This window comes from Engraulis encrasicolus, chromosome 18 (genome assembly GCF_034702125.1).
Source record: "Engraulis encrasicolus isolate BLACKSEA-1 chromosome 18, IST_EnEncr_1.0, whole genome shotgun sequence".
In the NCBI taxonomy this organism is placed as follows: domain Eukaryota; kingdom Metazoa; phylum Chordata; class Actinopteri; order Clupeiformes; family Engraulidae; genus Engraulis; species Engraulis encrasicolus.
The window spans coordinates 9,820,589-9,840,461 of NC_085874.1; the positions used below are offsets into that span (position 1 = coordinate 9,820,589).

The following is a 19,873-nucleotide window of genomic DNA, read 5'->3' on the forward strand; positions in this document are numbered from 1 at the left end:
TATATTGACTCTTTAAAGGGGCACTAGGTAGGATGACGTCATTTGCGTGGCGCCTGTGGTACGCCTGTCTCAATATCTACACCGTAATGAAAAAATGCTGTTCAAATTAACTCGCTGTGAGACTGTTTTTCATCACCGAATGCCAGCAGTTGATACAAATCTGAATACGGTATGTAAAGCGATGTTTCAAAGAAAAAATGTTTCCCATGACACTTGTTCGGTCCGACGCTGTCAAAAGTTGCTTGTGGGGTTTTCTGACAGCGGACCGTGGAAGCGGCCGTGAGAGCAATCGTTCACTTACTAATGACTTGCACAAGCATCGCCTGACTCGGGACCGTGATTAATTAAACTTTTAATCCTACCTGGAGCTCCTTTAAAGAACAGGAAGGTTTTTGAAGGAATTTGTTGGTGAGGAGGCCGTGCAGAAGCAATAAATTCTCAGCCTATTTTCTGGTTGGAGACGGAGCGTGCTCTATGGCTGTGTACCAGACGGTAGTGTGTGAAGCTCTGCTCCGCCAGGGGGCGCCGAAGCTACACATACACCGTCTGGTGTGAACCAGGCTATAGTTACTGCACTTTGCCTTTCAATAAACACAGGGATTAAAGCAAAAAAAAGTAATCTGACTGAACTTTTTTACCGGTTAGGCACCCGATCGAGTATCACTCCGTAACCCTACGAAAACCAATGTAGCCAGGCTCTGCCCTTGTGACGAAACATACATGCGGTGCCAGAGCCAGCGGCATAGGCAGACGGGGCAGTCGCCTAGAGCAGAATAGGCCTATGTCTTGAGGGCGCCAGTAATACCAAAAAGTGCCACAAAATCAGAACTTCAACCAACATAAATCTTTACACTTCACATGAACAATGAATATTCATTATGCACTCAGTAGGCCTATATAGACTCAGTATGAGTGTACCTGTAGGTACCTACTAGATCAGATGTGCTCAATCAGATGTAGGCCTACAATGCTATGTTTACAGATGCCAATTTCTAAACACAAAAAAAAGGAAAGAGGGCGGGCAGGCCTAGGCCGCTCACCAGATTGACTAGAACTGGCCGAGAATGGAGGGATAATGGATACTATATCAGACTGCAAAGATTGAACTGAAATTTGGGGCATGTTTTGGTTATTTCATCTTATTTCTACCCATTGTTTATGAATTGTTCACAACATCATGCAGAATGGATTCACAATGACTGCTTCAAAATGGTAGCTGATCTCACAGAATTATTGACTTGGAATTGCAATGTGTTGATACAGTGAGTGATCCCATTATGGGTTTTTTTTGTTGTAGTAGTAGGCTATATTTTGTCTTTCACATTAGAATGGACAAACACTGTTCTGGTGAAAGCACTGGTGCGCATTGCTTGCAGTTGTATTTCTGACATTTAAAAAGCCCTGATCATAGCAATCAGAGGGAGAAAACTAGCTTTAATTATTTGTATGTTTTTCACCCTTCGGCCTTTTCAGTATTCATCCTGTTACAAATAACTTGTTGACGTTTACAAACAGGGTGCGGTATGTCTACCTCTGTGTTCTACCGTTTTGAAAACTACTGGCTACTTTTTTGCTTCTCGATGTGCGGTGCCAAGCACACGCTTACCATTGATTTAAAAAACATCCCCGATTCTTCCTATGCGCACGTGTTCTACAAGCTGACAAGACGCAGCAGACACGACAGTCACAGACATACGTCTATCGTTTACAAAAGTAACACACTTTCCCAAGCTTGTCGCGCAGCTTTCCACTCGAATCAAGGCAAATCACCCACCCATCAGTCCTGAGTGCGCAGTGCGCAAATTACTGAACTCAAACGAAACGCATAGTCTTAGTCCAAGAAGACGGGCACAGACGTTGAGCCACTCAAAAACAAGCGCACACACACAACTGTTGCTGCTGCACACTATTCCAGTTAGCAGAAATAGCGTCACACAGTAACAAGCCTTGAAAGTGAAAACGTCGAAACGGCATTTATCGACCATGAGTCCACCCATCAGAACACTGCTTCCCAGAACAAGACGTGGCATAAAATATTGGCTCTGCCAGGGATAGCCTATCCGTGACCCAAATGCAACCCATTTTTAACTTATTTCTTGAATATATATATCGGCAACAACAAAGTTAATCTGCTATGAGTACAGATGAGACTGTGAATTATCCGTTGTCAAAAAGACAACATACTCTACACGCAGCCAGTCAAACGCGCTAAACTTTGAGGATGAAACGCATGGTAGGCTATCCTTAGCTGCCATAGTCGTCCCATTGGGGCAATGAATAATGCTAGTAAGAGTCACAATGCTTAAAAGGCAAACCCTTCATGAAAAGGACATCATACGCAGTCGAAGTAAACTATTCATTTTTTTTTCTAAATATCTGCCACGGCAGGTGCAATGATATGGAAACGTCACTGCACTTTATACATTGTATTACAATTTTTTTCTGTTCTGCCATCAGCAACAATTTTGGCTATTTAAAAATCTCTCGCGCTGCGCTGCCACAGAATTGTTGACCGCTCGTGTACTTTTTTTGGAACACGGAAGAACAGGGATGACCCAAAACTAGGCTACTGATGAGTGAATGTTGTATCACACCGCCAATGGTGGAGTGTATAACTAAATCCGTACACCAAACACACCTCTCGTCCCCTTCTCATGACCAGGAGTGCTCTCGATTTGAGTTCAGTTGGAAAGTAAAAAATGTAAATTAATTGACATAAATGATACGGACTGAAATCCGTCCAAACGAAAATCCAGTTGACGGAATTCCGTCGTAGCGACGGAAAACTTTAATCCCTGTAAACAACTGAAAACTTACCATTGCTGGTCCATGATCCATCTGTGATGTTGCCGATCTCCATCTGCATTTTAATTCTTGGCTGCTTCTTGACCTTCAGCGATCACCGTCTTTGGCTAAATAGGAAGGGGAAACACAAGCTCTCTCTCCCTCTCACACACACACACACACACACACACACACACACACACACACACACACACACACACACGTAAAGTGTCAGTACAGGGAACATGTGTGCTTGCGCCCGCACGCTTTTTTTGATATTGAAATCAAACAATATTGAGCCATGCCATACAATGTCACTGTCAGCATGGGCAGACACCATTACAACCATTTAACACCGAGTCTTAACAAATGAAAAGAACAGGGGACTAGAACAGGGAGTTTCAATAGTCAAACGTTTCACGATCCCCGCACATTGCTGTGCAAATGGTTACCGTAATCAGCACGATACAAAGCTAATTTAGTTGAGAAAGATAATAGTACACATCCCAGGTAAAGCTGCGGGAAAAGGGATAAGGGTTTTTTTTTTTTATTGAGGAGCCCGTACACTGCGTTTCATTATCAGGCAGAAGGATTCATAATTTAACCATGGGTCTCCTTCTAGACCACCGTTGATTCAGCCAAACTTTACCTCTCCAACACATGTGAATGTGGCACATATGAATGACCGCTGCTGATGTTCTTTGATCAGACAACCAAACATTCTGCCCAGAAATGCAGTGTCACAGATTAGGGCCTTCACACACCAGAACGGGGAAGCGGGGCAGGACGGAAGCGGAAATGGAAAACATGGAAAACAGATCGGTCCTTCCACAGCAACATGGCGGTAGTAGGGCGTTAGTGGCGCTGGAGACTGCTCCATGCCGCGCTGCATTTGGAAAATCCAACTCAAGCGGAATTTGGACAGCAGTGGCCGGCGGTGTTCCGTTGAAAGTGGCAAAGTAGCAAAATAACATGCTCATGTGTACCTGGCCTTGTCAGGCATCTTTTCACTTCCTTTCCTTTCACGTCTCATCAAGAAGAGCAAACTCCAACCATGCTGGCAAGAGGCAAGGCAAGTTTATTTGTAGGGCATTATACACAAGTGCAATTCAATGTTCTTCACCAAAAAATAAAATCAAAAAGAAAAGAAAAAGAAAGAATAATAGAACATACAGTCGAGGAAAATAAAATATTAAGAGCAGCGTTGAATACATTTTGAAATGGGGTAGATCAGTATGCAAGTATAGCAAAGTGTGGATGATCTGAATTCAAAAGTGCCCTCACAGTCTGAACTGCACACTCCGCTTCAGCATTTCACAGCTAGTCACATGACAAATACCACAGGAATCCTGAAAAGAGTGGCTGGCCAAAAGTGACCAGTGTCTCACAGGCGTGATTTGTTATGATGGACTTCAGTTGAGGGATCACATTCTTGGAGCTTTTCTCCATATATCTTGATATGGTCACAGGCTCTTCACCATGCTACCATCTGGCAGGCGCTTTAGGACTCTGCGTGCCCGCACTACAAGAATGAAGGACAGCTTTTACCCTACTGCCATTAGACTCTTGAACTCAATTTGTCACCTGCCCCCCCTCAATACTTCGATACTGTGAGATGCACATGGATTTTTATGGATTTTAGTTATTTATTGTTAATATATCTTTTATTTTGTGGGTTGCTACTAAACATAATCTCGCTATATTTATATAGTGACAATAAAGTCTACTCTACTCTACTCATATGTAGTCCACCACCAACAGGTAAGATCTTGCTCCCTACAGTGAACAGATCTGCTCGACACTTTTCGCCATGATGAGTGAGAACGGTGTTGACCTCAGTGGCTCCAGATGATTCTGTCTCTCCTGGCTGTCTACATGTCTGTGTGTAGTGACTTGGGCGCCTTGACAAGTTGGTGCCTCCTTTGTCGTGGAGTGACTTACTGCCTCTGTGTGTCTATAGGAAATGTGTCTGACCACAGCATATTTACAACAGTCTGTATTTATTTGAAAACACTGTCTTGTTAAGATCATACAAGTGAGAATTCAAGCTGAATCAGAACGACTTTTGCATTTACCATGTCAAACAGGTTACCCCAAAATGCACTAGAATGCAGAAAATTGTATCCAAGCAATCCAAAAATGGTGGGATGGATTAATCTGTGATTGGACTGTAGTGGGTGAGGCAAGACAGAAATGCAAGAGGATGTGGACTGAAATTATGTCCCTTCATGGTATAGAGAGAAAAATGTAATTTCAATTTCCTTGTATGACCTGTGCATATGAAGAAAAGCTGAAGCTGAAGCTGACTTGACTTGACCCTCATCAACTTGGACTATCATTGCTCTGCCATTGTTGGGGAAAAAGTGGGTGAGGGGTGTGAAGCATTCTAGCCCTGCAGTCAAGCAGTCAGGCATTGTCTTCCTCAGCAGGGACAGGGAGGGAGGGGAGGGGGGTGACCCTTCCCTGAATTAACAAAGAATGTCCACAAAGAATGGCACACTCGGATATTAGGGCAGGGGTCCCCAAACTGAGAGTTGGAACTCAATTATTAGGAACCCCTGCCCTAATATCCGAGTGTGCCATTCTTTGTGACATTCCTTTATTAATCCCGAGGGAAATTAAGGTGTCCAGTAGCATACATGCATAAATACAGAAAAAACATCATTGCACATAGATTCATCATACAGCACATACTTACATACACTTAGCCAAAGTCAGAGCTCTCTCGGTCACACTCACACGATGACAAGAATAAGAGTGTATGAGTGGTTAATCACTCCACAGCAGAGTGGCAGTCAAAAAGAGTCAATAACTAGAAAAGGTGTCTTAAGTGTCCAGGTAGCTGTGCTCCAGTGTGCAATTATCTTCACCAGAAAGAAGAACATTCCTTCAAGTATGTCAATTTCACATAATTTCAAAAAAGTTTCAGTGATCGATTTGGAGTCAGGAACACCTCGGATGAGATGAGGAAAAGGGGTATGTGGTTGGGAAGGATGTCAAAGCATGGGGCCCAACTGCTGTATCTGTACACAAATCTCCACACATTACACTGAAGGAAATTTCAGCACCATCATTTCCACCCTGTATGGCTCCACTCAGCGATTGTACTTGCCCATCATGTACTTGCCAATCCATGTACTTGCCAATCCATGTACTTGTCAATACATTACATGCAATTGTTGCAGTGGCATCAGTTAAAGCTGACACAGTTTGTTCATTCATGGGATACTGGTGAAGATCAGACCCTAATTAAAAAACAATTTCAATAAAAATCTAATAAATTTTGAAGGGCGTACAAACTTATTTATGCGACTGTAGATTTTGCAAAGTGGGATTTTTGAATGGAACTTACCAAAAGCTGTATGCTGCATACATGCGAACCGCCATGCAGGCTTCATTATGGTCATCAATTCAGCTGCAAGACAAACCAAAATCATGAGTTAATGTCAGTTTCTTCCCATAATACATGTACAAGACACAGGAACTGAAAATATGCTTCTCGCTGTCCCATCTGTAAAAAAGGACAGAACAACATTTATGTAAGTGTTGTGTTCCAACTTATCCCAAGTGGATATTAGAAAAGTAACATTAATGTGAACAAGCATGAGTGATGAATAGATAATAGCAAGACTATAAATACATTGCAGGGATAAAAGCAGGAGAAAATCCTGAGCCCTAACTTTTTAGTTGCGCCCACGACACTCCCTAAGGTTGCCGGTTCGACTCCCCGACCCACCCCAGCCCATTTTGATTTCAAAACGGCGAATTTCGCCGAAAGGTGAGGGTTTTTTATGCCTGAGTTATACCACATCTTTTTCTGTGCACCCCCTTTCACAATAGTACCTAGTCTAGGCCTGTGAGGCAGTGCCTCACTGTATTTAGATAATAACAACAACATTAAGTTAATGTTCAGAGATGCAATAGATTATATGAATGTGAATATTGTTTAGCTCACTTTTCTTTTATTTAATTTTACATTAATTATTCGGTTTATTCAATTATTTTTTATTGTGCTATACTTTTCCTGCCAACCTAGCACGGCCCCCCTTGTACCCCCTTCTTGATTTGGATATCTGGCGATACCGATACTACTCCGATTTGATACCAAAACAACATATATGCATGGGTTTCAACTTGAGGTAGGCCCAAGTAGACCATTTGGTCAGAAAAGGAAGTCAGAAGAACAGGAAACCAATTAATAAGTAAAAAGTAACAAGTAAAAAAATAACAATCCCATCTGAAAACTAATATGCAAGAGTTATGATTTTAAATTAACATTACACCTGGCTCAATGTCAGTATCGGACACTTTGGGAAAATTCCGATCCCATCTCAGAATAGTGTTCATATACCGGTACTCGATACCGATAGCCCCAACTTGAAACCACTTTAACTGAAGAGTATAGTTGTGGAATTGTGCTAGAGCAGTGGTTCTCATCCTTTTTTGAAGAAACGCCCCCTGGACCTCATCCTAAGCTTCCCAACGCCCCCTTGACCTCATCATAAAGGGCGGGTTATGCTTCCTACTTGTGCCACAGAGTGAGCTTGTCGCAGCCATGATGCAGTTAATTTTGGTTTATGCCCTGTTTTGAAGCACGGTCTGCGCGATGTCATTCCACGCTGAAACTGCCTTCAATACAAAGAGTAAACTAGACGTGTCGGGTTTTTTTTAGCATCACAGACTCGACGAGAATGAAAATGAAACATTAAATCTTTATATCACGTGCATGTTTGATCGCACTGGCAGCCACAGTGGTAGTTTGGAACAAAGAAGTGGCTCATTTGTCGAGGACGAAGCGGAATGTTTCCTCGACCTCGGAACCACTGTTCAACTGTCCAAATAACTTCAGCGTCGTAACTTGAAAGCGCATGTGTTGTCTTTGGTTCGTGTAAATAAATCAAACAACAAAGCACGGGCAACTTATTTAATGAAGAGCTCACAGTCCGTAGACCGACGAAGGTTAGAACAAGGAAGTAGCGCTTGTTCTCGACTCGAGGACAGAGCAGGCTGGTCGAGAGGACCAATCAGAGACCTATTTTCGCCCTTTCACGCCGTCGCTCCCTGCGTCGAGACACAATTTTGGGGAGGTGCCCCAGAGTACCTGCGTGATGGGGGGGGCTTCACTACGTTAACTGCGCGGCTCACTGCATTACGACGCAGGGACGCTGGACTGGAGGCATAAACCACCCTTAAGCCTGCCATGCCTACCTTTGGGTTAAAAAAAAACAAATGGGGCCCTGCCGTGACCATCCACTCGCTTGCAATGTGGCTGACCCGGGTCAGAGAGTGTTTATGGGTAGTACGAGAGAGGAATCTCGCGACTTTTTCCGGGTGGTACTGTCCACTAAGTGGCGCCATCCAGACAGCGCAGAGGAGCGCCAAGGAGCGCAGAGGCTGTTGAAATGAATGGGGTCCCATGGAGCTCAACCACGATGCTGCCATTGCTTTGGGAGAGAATTGGCATCATCGTTTCAATTTATTTTTCCAAAAAGCAGGATAGATTATTCTTTCAAACAGCACTTAGTTTGAATGTTTAAACTCGCTGGATCTTTGTAAAATACGACTTTATTGTCAATATGACGTCACGAGTGGTTTCACACACTGCGTTTGGATTGGTCGGCCGGCTGCATTGCTGTGATCACGACGGCCGTAAAGCAATTTTGTTAGCAAGATGCTAGCGGAGCCTGACTCATAAATGCCAAAGCTGTAGGAAATCAGAAGGACATAACTCACAGGTTATTGTACATTTCATTGAAATCCACATTGGTATCTCAGAACTTACAGTAATATTGTCAAGTTTCAGCCGACAGCGAGCACAATGTCAAGTTATTAGCGCCAGCCTTATGAGCTCTGCTGTCTCGACAGCGCTCCCTAGGTGAACTGCAGGCACGGGTTGGAGGGCGAGATTCAACACTGTATGTAAACCCACTGTGCCCGGGTTCTTTGCCGACCCCTCCCCGTCTCCCTCTCCTACTGTCCTGTCCATAATAAAATCTAAAAAGACCAAATAAAAATATATCTACATTTCTACAAGTCTGACGCCCTGCCCATGACTACCCATTGTAATTAGTAATGTAATTTACTCAGGTAATGAAATATTTGTTGTGCTTTGCGTTAAGTTAAACAAATGCAATTTCATGAGCACAAACCACATGGCTCATAAATATATTAACAACTTCTTTCAATGATATACACTCCATTCCTTTCTGTTAATTAATTCATGTATTACATCTCATTATAGCTGTATAATAGAATACAATTTGTTGCATTTTGTATCATGAAAAGATTAATAAATGAAAAGTGTGTGTGTGTGTGTGTAAAATAAAGGGGGGAGGGCCTTGGTTGTCTCTTCAGCAATCTAATTACCCGGTCAAAATAAACTACTTTGGAGTCTGGTAGTGTAAGCTTTCCAACTTTTATAAGCCTACCGTTAGACATAGTAATAGCTCAAATAGTACATGCCTTGTTTAGGATGACCAAGATCGTCAATATTTTGCCTTCCTAATGCCTCTTCCCTTAAATACAGGGGCGGAGCACTGGTATTGGGACAGGGGGGGGGCGGGAGATGTGGCGGGAGATGTTCGGCAATCGAAAGCCACTGGCAGGGGGCCCCCCCAGTGGTGAGGCCGGGGGTTCCTGGCCCCTATGCGCCCCCCTCTGCTCCGCCCCTGCTTAAATAACTCCAGTATGGTAGTTCTAACAATGTAACATGGAAGCCAGACCTTTAACCTAGACAGAAATGTTAACAAAAAGATTGGCAAAATATGGTGGGTTAGCATTATAGAAAGAAAAACTTCTTACCAATCGCTTAAACTCCACATAAGGCAGGGACGGAGAATTGCAATTCGTCTACTTCAGCAGCATTGCACTGGAGTCCAGCAGACCTGCAAAGCAAAGCAGCAACCGCGTTTACGTTTTCAAAATTATGTTAACACAATCCTGCTCGGACACATCATCTTGTTTTACCACCATAACACAACATAACACATGCTGTCGATATCATAACATCTGAGCTGCAGTTTGTTTTACAAGTGGCATTCTCGTGAGGACACAAGTGCTAGAACTAGCGCGTGCCTTTGGAACGTCTCCCAAACCCCGAAAGACACAATTCACTCCTTGCACTATTAGAACGTTGAGGAGTTCCGGGTATCCTTGGTGTGCAGCCCGGCTTCCGGTTTAATTCCACAAGATGGCGCTCTTTTATACTAGATGCCTTCAGGAGCTCCCGAAAATAAGCATTAACGATGTCAACCGAATCATTCAGCGCAACACAGCAGCACCGCGTAGTAAGCGGGAGAAGGGTTTCAAGATGTACATTTCGAATTATATCGACAATTATGAAGGTAAGTCGAAATATTTCCTCAGACTTTCATACTGAGTGACTTAGCGTCCATAGCGACTTGCCTTGACAACACAGCTGATTGTCAGTATGTATATAAGCTTAGCTAGCTCTAGCTTGACAATCAGCTGTGTTGTCAAGTCCTACCGGTTTTATTGTCAATTTCTCTGCGTGCACGACCGGGTCATACAAAGAATTTGAAATTGCGTTTCTTACTTCCCCATGCAGACACAGACATGTCTCAGGTATAGACAGTAGCTAGTAAAGACATACAGTAGCATAGCCTACATAGTATACATTTAAACTGCAAGACTAGATAACAGTAGAGGGCGTGTTGCAGTTTTACTATTTTTCTTAATCATAACCGCATTTCCATCGTGTCTTGGGTAATATGATAGGTACTGCTGTGATGTTTTGCTAATAATGTTGACGGTCCCTATAGTGTCGAACAAAGATCCAGGGACAGGGAGGGTGTGTGTTCGTGCGACATGCTACCGATCCATGAAGAAGAATGAGAAACCTCACAACCTCAGAGTACGTTTTAAAAGTTATGTCCTCAACAGTGACATCATTCGTGTTTTACAGTTTTTCTACATGTCCAAACAATCGTCCAGACAACGTGGGACAAGATAGTAATGAATCGTTTGTTAGCAACATTCTTTTTGCTTGAAGAAATGTCACCCTTCATCCAACATGGGGCCCCGAAACTAAAAAAAGGACGCCTAGTTGTTTACAATTTCACTCCTTTTGACTACCATGCCCTGCGTGAACGACAATATGCACAACCATAGCCTACTTTATATAAAAAAAGACATGAAAGACACTTGGTAGCTGATGTTGGGCCTACTACATCTGTCATTCACTGCTAGATAGACCACTGATGTGTGATGGAATAGGACTGTACTAAGTAATAAAATGTACATTAGCACACAGATTGATAAAACTATTTCTCTCTTTTTTTTAAAGATTGTTCTTGATGGCTCCTGTCCAGTCCAGCTGTGTGAGGCTGTGTGCTCCTGTGTTGCTGGCAAGGTGCTCTGCAACCACAACGTCGCCCTACTCTTCCAGACGGCACACTACTCCCAGCTCCGCCTCAGTGCTGTACCGCCTGTACTCAGCTGCACTGAAACAGAGCAAAGCTGGCACAAGCCACGGACTATGGTAATTCTTGAGATACTGTATTATTAGCAGCATAGTGTAAGGTAGCCTCGTTGTAATCCTCACACTACCCTTGACTTCTCAGTACCTGAGTTTTTTTTTCCTTCAGCCTTTTCCAAGTTCCTGGTCATTGTAATGGGGGCAGGTGTTTGTTTACATTTCAAAAAAAACATCCCAAAGCTTATGCAACAACTATCTACATTTTGGGAAAATATACCCTATGTTAAGGAAGTGTTTAATGTAAACAAAATCTGGTCATTTAATGTGTATGATGCAATGATTCTCATCTGAAACCATCATTCATACAATTCTAACAGGGTGTGAAGCCTGGTCGAGTCAGGGACATGGTCGTGGTGTCTGCCAGGCCGAAACAGAGGACTGTGGGAGGTGGTGTAAGGTAAGGTATTATTTCATCTTAAAGAGTAACTGTTAATGATGCAATATATTTTATAATATATATTACCCTCAAATAAACCCTCAAACTTTTAATCTTCTTATGTACATGCAGAAGCACATTGTATAAAGCAGTGCGAGGGGAGCTTCCCGATCCAGACACACTGAAGGTGACAGAGGCATATGCTGACTTCCCTGCAATCCTGGCACCACTGATCACCACCTTGGCCATCAGTCCGGATGTCCCGCTGGTTGACTCGGCACTAGGACAGGTCCAGGAAGGAAGCCTCATCGCCACCCAGCACCCGGTGATGGCCAGTAGATGTATTGAGGTCCATCCTGATGGTCCTCCACCACCACCTCTACCACTGGCTGGTTACAGGCTGGAGCCCACCGCCTGTCAGTATGTGTGCAGCCTTCAACAACAACTACATCTGGTCTCCCTCCAGACTTCCTGGGAAACAGCCAGACAGGTGGAGGCATCTACTCGGGACCAAAGCCTGTCCGTGGAGTGGTACAGAGTGAGGAGCCAGCGAGTGACGTCGTCACACTTTCGAGAGGTCTGTCATGTGCGTGGTCACAGTGCAGCACAAAATCTTGCAGACAGAATGAGGAAGGGCGTGATACAGACCGCTGCCATGAAGAGGGGCCTGGCACTAGAGCCGGTTGCTGTGGAGGAGTACAGCAGGGCCAAGAATGTCAGCTATTGGCCCTGTGGGTTTGTTATTCATCCGGACGCTCCATGGTTGGGCAGTTCACCTGACGGCATTGTCTTTGATCCCACAGAAAAACCTCCATTCGGCCTTGTGGAGATCAAGTGCCCAAATGTCAAAAGTTACGTTGACTGCAAGTACTTGAAGGCCAATGGTGACATAATGTCACTGAAACGCCAAGATGCCTATTTCTGGCAGGTTCAGGGCCAACTCCTACTAACTGGCATGGACTGGTGTGACTTTGTGGTGTTCGCAGAAGAAGACATGGTCATCCAGCGAGTATATAGAGACAAAGAAGTGGCAGAAGTGATTAGAGAGAAAGGAGATTACTTTTTCTTTCATTATTACATGCCAGCCTGTTTAAAATAAAATAACTCTTGTCTTTGCCTTTTTACATTCTTTGTCGAGTTTGTAATTGCCTTTTTTTTGGTAAATAACATCAATAAGTATAGTTTTCATATATCTGTAGCCCCTTAATGCACGCCGTACTGTGGCACGCTGTAATAGACATTGAAAGTGAACTACTATAGTACTACAGTACTATGACAGTGCACAGGGCCTCAAGTAATACTTTATGACTTGGTCATTGCCATTCTGGTAACAGCTAATTTATAATGCCATGTTTTAAGGGGTTAAAATGCTTATATGAATATGTTTATTGTACAGCTCCTTTGTTCTGTGTAATAGCAAAATAACAGACACTAACACAAGATAGAAAAATATTGAAGTTTTATATAAATACCTTAAACAGCTTACAGGTAATCAATATCCAAATTATTAATCACATATTCACATATTTACAGACATATTGGGCAAATCAATAAGGCCTTACTTACTTTTAAAAACGGTGGGCTATGCAATAAAACTGCATGGAATGATTCAGTTCAGTTCAGCCCATGCCTTCACTAGAGGGCCGTTTTGAAAATTCGACAAAAGGCATGCGACAGAAAACAACTGGTCAATACTCCCTGTGACCGATAAAGGGATCTCTCCGCTAATCAGGTTGTTCTCCTTTACCCTCTTAATACATCGCTCCACGTGAACCCTGAGGCTGGCAATTTGCTGGGTCTGCTGGACATCCTCTTTTGACATGGGGTTGTTTTTAACAAGGAAAGCAGGCCTGTAAATTTTACAGGGACAGATATCCTCAACAAGGAAGCCCTTGTCTACCATTATGGCCATTTGTGGGGTTAGCAGCTTAGTGATGCCACACTTCCTGAAGATCTCTTTGTCACTAAGTGACCCGGCATATAGTGGTGATACAAAAGTGATCACACCATGTGGCGCTATGCCAATCATGGCCTTGAAGGTTGGGTGGGATTTGTATGTTGAGTATACTTCACTCTGGAGAAGGAGCGAGGAGGGCGACTGACAGAATAACTCTGTGCAGTCAAGCACCACCTGCGTGTCGGGGAACATTTTAAATTCTGGGGGTAGATGTGCCCTGACAACATCTGGGGGGATCCACAGCCGAATGGAGCCCAGAAGGTGATAGAGGAAGTGAGTCCAGGTAGTAATTACTCTGCTAGCTGTGGAAGGGTGCACTTTAAACCGCTTGCCAAGATCATAGAGATCCAGCCCTAGAGACAGGTGCATGAGGAAAAGCAAAAGCTCATCAACAGGAGGAAGCTTTGTAGCCCGTTGAGATGGATCACTACTTGAGGCAGATGTGACGCGCACCATTTTTGTAGTGGCAGCACGCTCCACCTGTTGCCAAAACACCTGGAAATGGCGGTAGGATGCAAATCTGAAATGATAGTCACAAAACAACAAAAACAATGATGAAATATTCAGCTGTGGTAGGCCTATGTTAGTGAAAAGTAGGACTAATACAATTTGCACTCTTGCCTTTTTCATGTAGGCCTTAACAATTGCAGTTTTTAATCATTAAACCTACAGTAATGCAATACTTGTAATGGTCTGGCCTAGGCCCAAAAATACAATTGCCTACATAAACACAGTTGGGGACCTACTCAATAGTAATTATGGTTTAATGTGTGGTTGTAAACCCACCTGGTGTAATAGCGGATGTCCTCATCGGATCCAACAAGGTGATGGAGGCCAAAACGTGAATGTAACTGCATGGACTCCATCTGCAAGCGCATTCCCTCCATTACACGCTCGTACTCGGTGACCTTATTTCGCAACGCTTCATTTTCAAGCAACAGGTCATAATTAACTGGCTTCATTGTAACACTGTACGGATGGTCCAGTTGTACCGGAGGGAGGGGCGGAGTTGTCGTTTCAGCATCAGCTGGGTGAGGGTCAGGAGATGAGGGTCTCGGTTGACGTTGCCAAACATTGAGCCTAGGAGCTGGTAATGTGAAGTTGTTCCACTCAAACAAACAAGGAACAGCACCTGTTTTCAGACGTCTTTTCACCCCCTCGCTCAGCAAAAAGTCATCAGTGATGAAATGTCTGCTGCAAACCCGTGTCGACTCGGTGGGAGTGAAGTTGTCTCGCTTGATTTTAACGAGCCACTGCGCTTTTACCTCACGATTGACAGGGAAGCGGTGGAAACTTAACTGCGAATTATATCTCGAAGAAGTCGAACACTTTGGTACACAGCAGTGTAAGGAGGTTCTTGTCATTTGATGTTGAAATGTAACCCTCCTTTCCTTCACTGTCAAAAGACTCATGATACGCGATACGCTACAAATTAACTATCGAAATCGGAATTAAACCGGAAGCCGGGCTGCACACCAAGGATACCCGGAACTCCTCAACGTTCTAATACTGCAAGGAGTGAATTTCTTCCGACTATCATCCTGATCCTGTTGGTTGTGCAAAAAGACGATGAAAAAATACATCCATCCTTTATCAGATCAATTACAGCTTTTCTAGGATTTTTTGGCATGAGGGAGCATCATGGCAGGGTGAAGAGGACAATTTACTAGGGGCGCTCAAAAAAGTAATTTATATATATTTTTTTTAAAAGACGTATGAGGGTGCACCCGCGGAGGTATGAGGGTGGAGCGCCCCTATTTCCCCTGAATTACATAGTATTAGTAATCAAATGATTTAGGCCATGATGGTTAAAAAAAATCCACGCAACCACAAACACCATCACATCATTTAGTGGATTATGTTACGTTTTGATCGGTCCCTTACCTTTACATTCACCATTTAGGACAGCGGCCAGTTTCGTTACAACTTAATTAGTATTGTTGTTAACCGTTGTCGATACACGTATTTAATAGCTAGAACACGTTAAAGCCACGTAGAACCCATCCTAGGTTATCAACACGGCGGGAAACAGGCAGGCTAAAAAACACCATCTTGACTTCCACACTTACATTTTCGTCGATGGTTAACATTACTCAAGTCCAAAATCGCCAAATGATATCCAAAACTATCATTGAAAGCCGTAAACAGACCCGATCAGCATTTGTGGAAACCAAGAAACAGCTAATAACTAGAATCAAACTGAATCGATGAGGGCGGTGATGACGAATTCGCCTCATGCATCAACAAGCAAGTTCAATCCTGCTAATCTTCGGCAGCTAGCAGGCAGAGTAAGCTAATTATCGGAGACAGATGCAAACCGCCAACCTACCCCTATCTTCACTTGTAGCGATGAAGTCTGCTTATGACAACACTAGCGTTAACAAAAATATATTTTGGCCACCGGTTACAGCTCATGGACTTAAAGACACCTGCCTCCGTCGCAAAAAACCGCCATGTCATGATCATACAAGCAAAGGCAAAGAAAGAGGTCAGCTCTCTAAAGACCGTCACCATAACAGATTTTTCTGAATTCACCCCACACACTGTGTGTATTTTGCTTCATTGATCTTTTAAGTACCTTTAGATGGACAACACTTTGTTAGTATAATGTGAAAATATTAAGATTATGGATTGGAAACTTACCACGAGGTCATTACAATGGCGAGCAATGTGCGTGCAATGATCTGACTGCGAGCGTCGCCAGGTCAGAGGTCAGGTGCACGCTGCACAGTGTACATTGGCAGCGCAAAGATAACCTTCCGCGCGAAATGATGCCAAGTCATTCATGTAGATACCACAGCCCTTCAATTTACCTCACACCAAACAAATTCGGTCTACGCAGCAGAAAATAGTCAATGTTTTGCACACGACAATCCATGTTATGTGGATGCTGGCACTTTCGGTTGAGAAGTGCTCACTCCGGTGGGCGGTGGCACATGCGATAGGCGAATCTTGTAAACATGTGCAACTGTGCAATGAAATCTAGTTCCACACAACACCCATGATGCTATCGATTACCGTAACCAGCTGCAAGCCCTGCAAGCGTAAAATTTTAAAGTATGACATATTAATTTGAAACTTTTACAGTAGTTTATTCAAGCTAAGACACATATTTTTTTGTATTGCAAGTTGTCTGAAATATAGTGATTAAATATGCAAATGAGATCACTGCTACTTAGGCCCTAGGCCTATGTGGTAAATCTGTAACAATGGGCCAACATAAAACAAATGACAAAAGTAATGATTCACACTTTTTATTGATACTTAATCCCCCCTACATCACATATGAATAATCTACATTCATCACCTCAATGGAACATACTTTTTTAAAGGTCAGAACAGAAGTTGCAGATTTCCTCCCGTCCTCGGCCTGTGTTTGTGACCTCACATTTAGCTGACGACCCTTCTCTGTGGAGAAAACAATTAAGTTTCCCCGCTGTCAGCACAGCCACAGCAACTTTTGAGGGGACTATTCCTCATTCACCATCCCAATTGCAAAAGAGAAAAGGACATTAGAATTGCGCTTTTGCGAGATATTGAAAAATACTTCTGTCTTCTCTTCAGTGACGTCATCACGAGGCCGCAAGTGAGCAAAGGAGGACGAGAGTTAGGATATTAAATATTAGAAAGAACCCTCTGTTTAGCGCAGGGGTGTCAAACATAAGGCCGCTGGGCTGGATGCAGCCCGCCGGATGGTTTAATCCGGCCCACATTTGTAGAGAAAATAAATAGTCTAGGCAGGATTTCTGAAAAGGTGCTTATTTAAGGTCCTGAAGGCAAATCATGTTAATTTTCGGCATACAACTGATTTAGGGTTATTCAAGGGTGCTGAATCCAAATCTGCCGTATGCCGGACGCAAAAATGTACCGAAATGCCTCAAACGGGCAAAATCCAATATGGCCGCCGCCACCGTGTTAAAATCCTGCAATCACTTTTCTTTTGGACTAAATAAGGTATGAATTTGAAAATAGCACTTATTTTTATGTTTTCAGACATGTGGAAAGCCATTATGTAATCAGATTTAAACTCAGATTGGAAGAAAATGCTCATGTCATTGGCTGGCAGCCATTTTAAAAGCAGAGAGCCTCATATTGTCAGCGATTTTTAACATTTTTACTAATCTTTCAAGATCCACAGAAAAAAAGGCTCTTTGTCTCTGTGAACACAAATACTACAGAAAACTGCACTGAACTGTCTACTTTCACCTGAAAAAAGAAGTTAGTGTCTACCTTTTTCCATTCTTTAGTTATGGGCAGTAGAACATGGGATGACACCACAAAAACGCACTGATTTTTGACCCCAAAATACTGCACTTCTCACTGCCCATATTTTTGCTTTAAGGACATATTGTCTTTGATAGTGTTCATGTTTGATATACAACATTTTCAGGGGGTTTGAAGGGCGCTTAATGCCTTTAATTCCCATAGTACATTATGTAGCATTAGGTTTTCATACAAGAAGAATTCATTTCCATACTCAGATTTAAGATAGATATCAGAGGAAATTATTTCAGTGTAGACTGAATTCATGTTTGCCACAGGAGATTTTCTTTTCCATAAATTCAGCATTTGTATTTAGGCCTAAATCTTTCCGTATTTCAATTACACTTTTAATGCATTATACCATGAAAAATGTTTCCACCTCAAACCACCCCACAATGTTTCCACACCTCTTCGCCCATAAAAAAGTAAATGCACAGAAGAGTCTGAATGTCCCTAAATCAAATATTTTCTAATATTATCCTTTGTACAATAGGAATTACTTCATGCTTGCCGGTTTAATTGCTGTGCTCAGATCACTGTATATCTAGACCTATAAAGGGGATCAAGAGGCAGACTGATGTGAATAATATATAGAATAGAATAGAATAGAATAGGGTCATTTCACGTGAAATCAGACACTTTGGGACCCGACCGACCCGGATTTCAATCATACTTGGTGTGCCTTTTCAGTAGCAAGGTAGCACCCCAGAACTGCATTGGTTTGAATCTGACACTAATATTAAGGGAGAAACAGACTAGGAAAGGTTCACATGTGAGGGTAGGACACTATACATTCAGCCTTGAATATATCAGTCAGTGTTAGTCACAAAAAGATGCCTGTGGTGTTGTTTGAAAGCTCTTTTCTGGCTCTACATATTACACAGTCACCTTGGAATACAACTACTCTCAGAATATGAATTATGATAAATTGAAAAATTAAAAATTGAATATCTAAAAAACGTATATTTTAAAATGGCCAGTTCCTTGTCCAAACGTAGCCGGCAATGTCATGAGCAGCACCTAAAATGCTGGTGTTCGGTTTGTTATTCATTTCAGAGAGAAGTTGACTCACAAATATGGCATCATACAGACCACTTACTAATAATATGGTAATACCATAGTAGCATCACATGACAAAACAAAAACAAAACAAAAATGGTCAGTGTCCATGGTCCCAGGTTTCAGAAACTAAGGCAGATGTCCATTTATACACACCAAATGAAGATATGTGAATGTTTGAACATTCCTTCTCTGTGTACCTGTGCCATCTTCCCTTTACCGTACTTTAAAGAGATAATCAATGGCTACACTCTCATTTTGTACTCTACCAGTGCATTTGAAGCAGCAGCTGTGTCTTTAGTAGATAATGTATAAGTACGTCCCGTTGCAGTTACAGGTTCCACTACCAGAAGCACATCCTGATGATCCATGACAAGTCTATCTGGTCTGAAGGGAAAAGTGAAGGATGGAGATGGCCCATGAGGATGCAGGAAGTTCAGTTTCACCTCTCCAGTGCTCGGCATACATTCCTCAGCACATGCTAGCCACCAGTTGCCATCATATACAGCTACAATATACTCTTTGATGCTTGAAAATGTAACACATTCCTTTACTGAGCTCACTCTTTCAACTCTGCCTTCTCTGAATGCTGAAAATGGCCTAACTTCCACTGTGTCCATTGACAATGGGCAGAAGCTGTGTAGTTTTTGAGTACCTGGAATAGTTCTTGCAGATTCCAACCTTTTCAACAGGTTCTCAGCTTCATGATGGTACATCTCTGTTGTGGCAAACTGGCAATGGATGTTCTTGACATTATCCTTGACAAATTCAAACAGTTGGTATGACGTTACAATTTAATTGTCAATAGGACGTTGCAGACTTGCTCGTGCAGCAAGCCATTTAACTGTCCCTCCAACGCCATCACATGGACCTTTGCCATGTGATGTGGCAAAAAAGTGCCACTCTGCAGGTATGTGAAAATCTGCCTCGTGGTGGC

General features: G+C 42.8%; 2 protein-coding genes across 2 annotated transcripts; one reads left to right on the plus strand and one right to left on the minus strand.

The window, feature by feature from the left end:
• Nucleotides 1-9,926: 9,926 nt before the first annotated feature.
• Nucleotides 9,927-12,781, plus strand: LOC134469005 (uncharacterized). The gene is made up of 4 exons (XM_063222987.1): nt 9,927-10,127; nt 11,090-11,284; nt 11,599-11,678; nt 11,790-12,781. Exons 1-4 carry the CDS (start codon nt 10,029-10,031, stop codon nt 12,754-12,756), a joined length of 1,341 nt encoding a protein of 446 aa, XP_063079057.1. The 5' UTR covers nt 9,927-10,028; the 3' UTR covers nt 12,757-12,781.
• A 320-nt stretch (nt 12,782-13,101) lies between these two features.
• LOC134469006 (uncharacterized) lies at nt 13,102-14,942 on the minus strand. Its single transcript, XM_063222988.1, has 2 exons — nt 14,401-14,942; nt 13,102-14,134 (listed from the first exon to the last, which is right to left on the minus strand). The coding sequence occupies exons 1-2, from the start codon at nt 14,574-14,576 to the stop codon at nt 13,267-13,269; spliced, it is 1,044 nt and encodes a 347-aa protein (XP_063079058.1). The 5' UTR covers nt 14,577-14,942; the 3' UTR covers nt 13,102-13,266.
• Nucleotides 14,943-19,873: the final 4,931 nt, after the last annotated feature.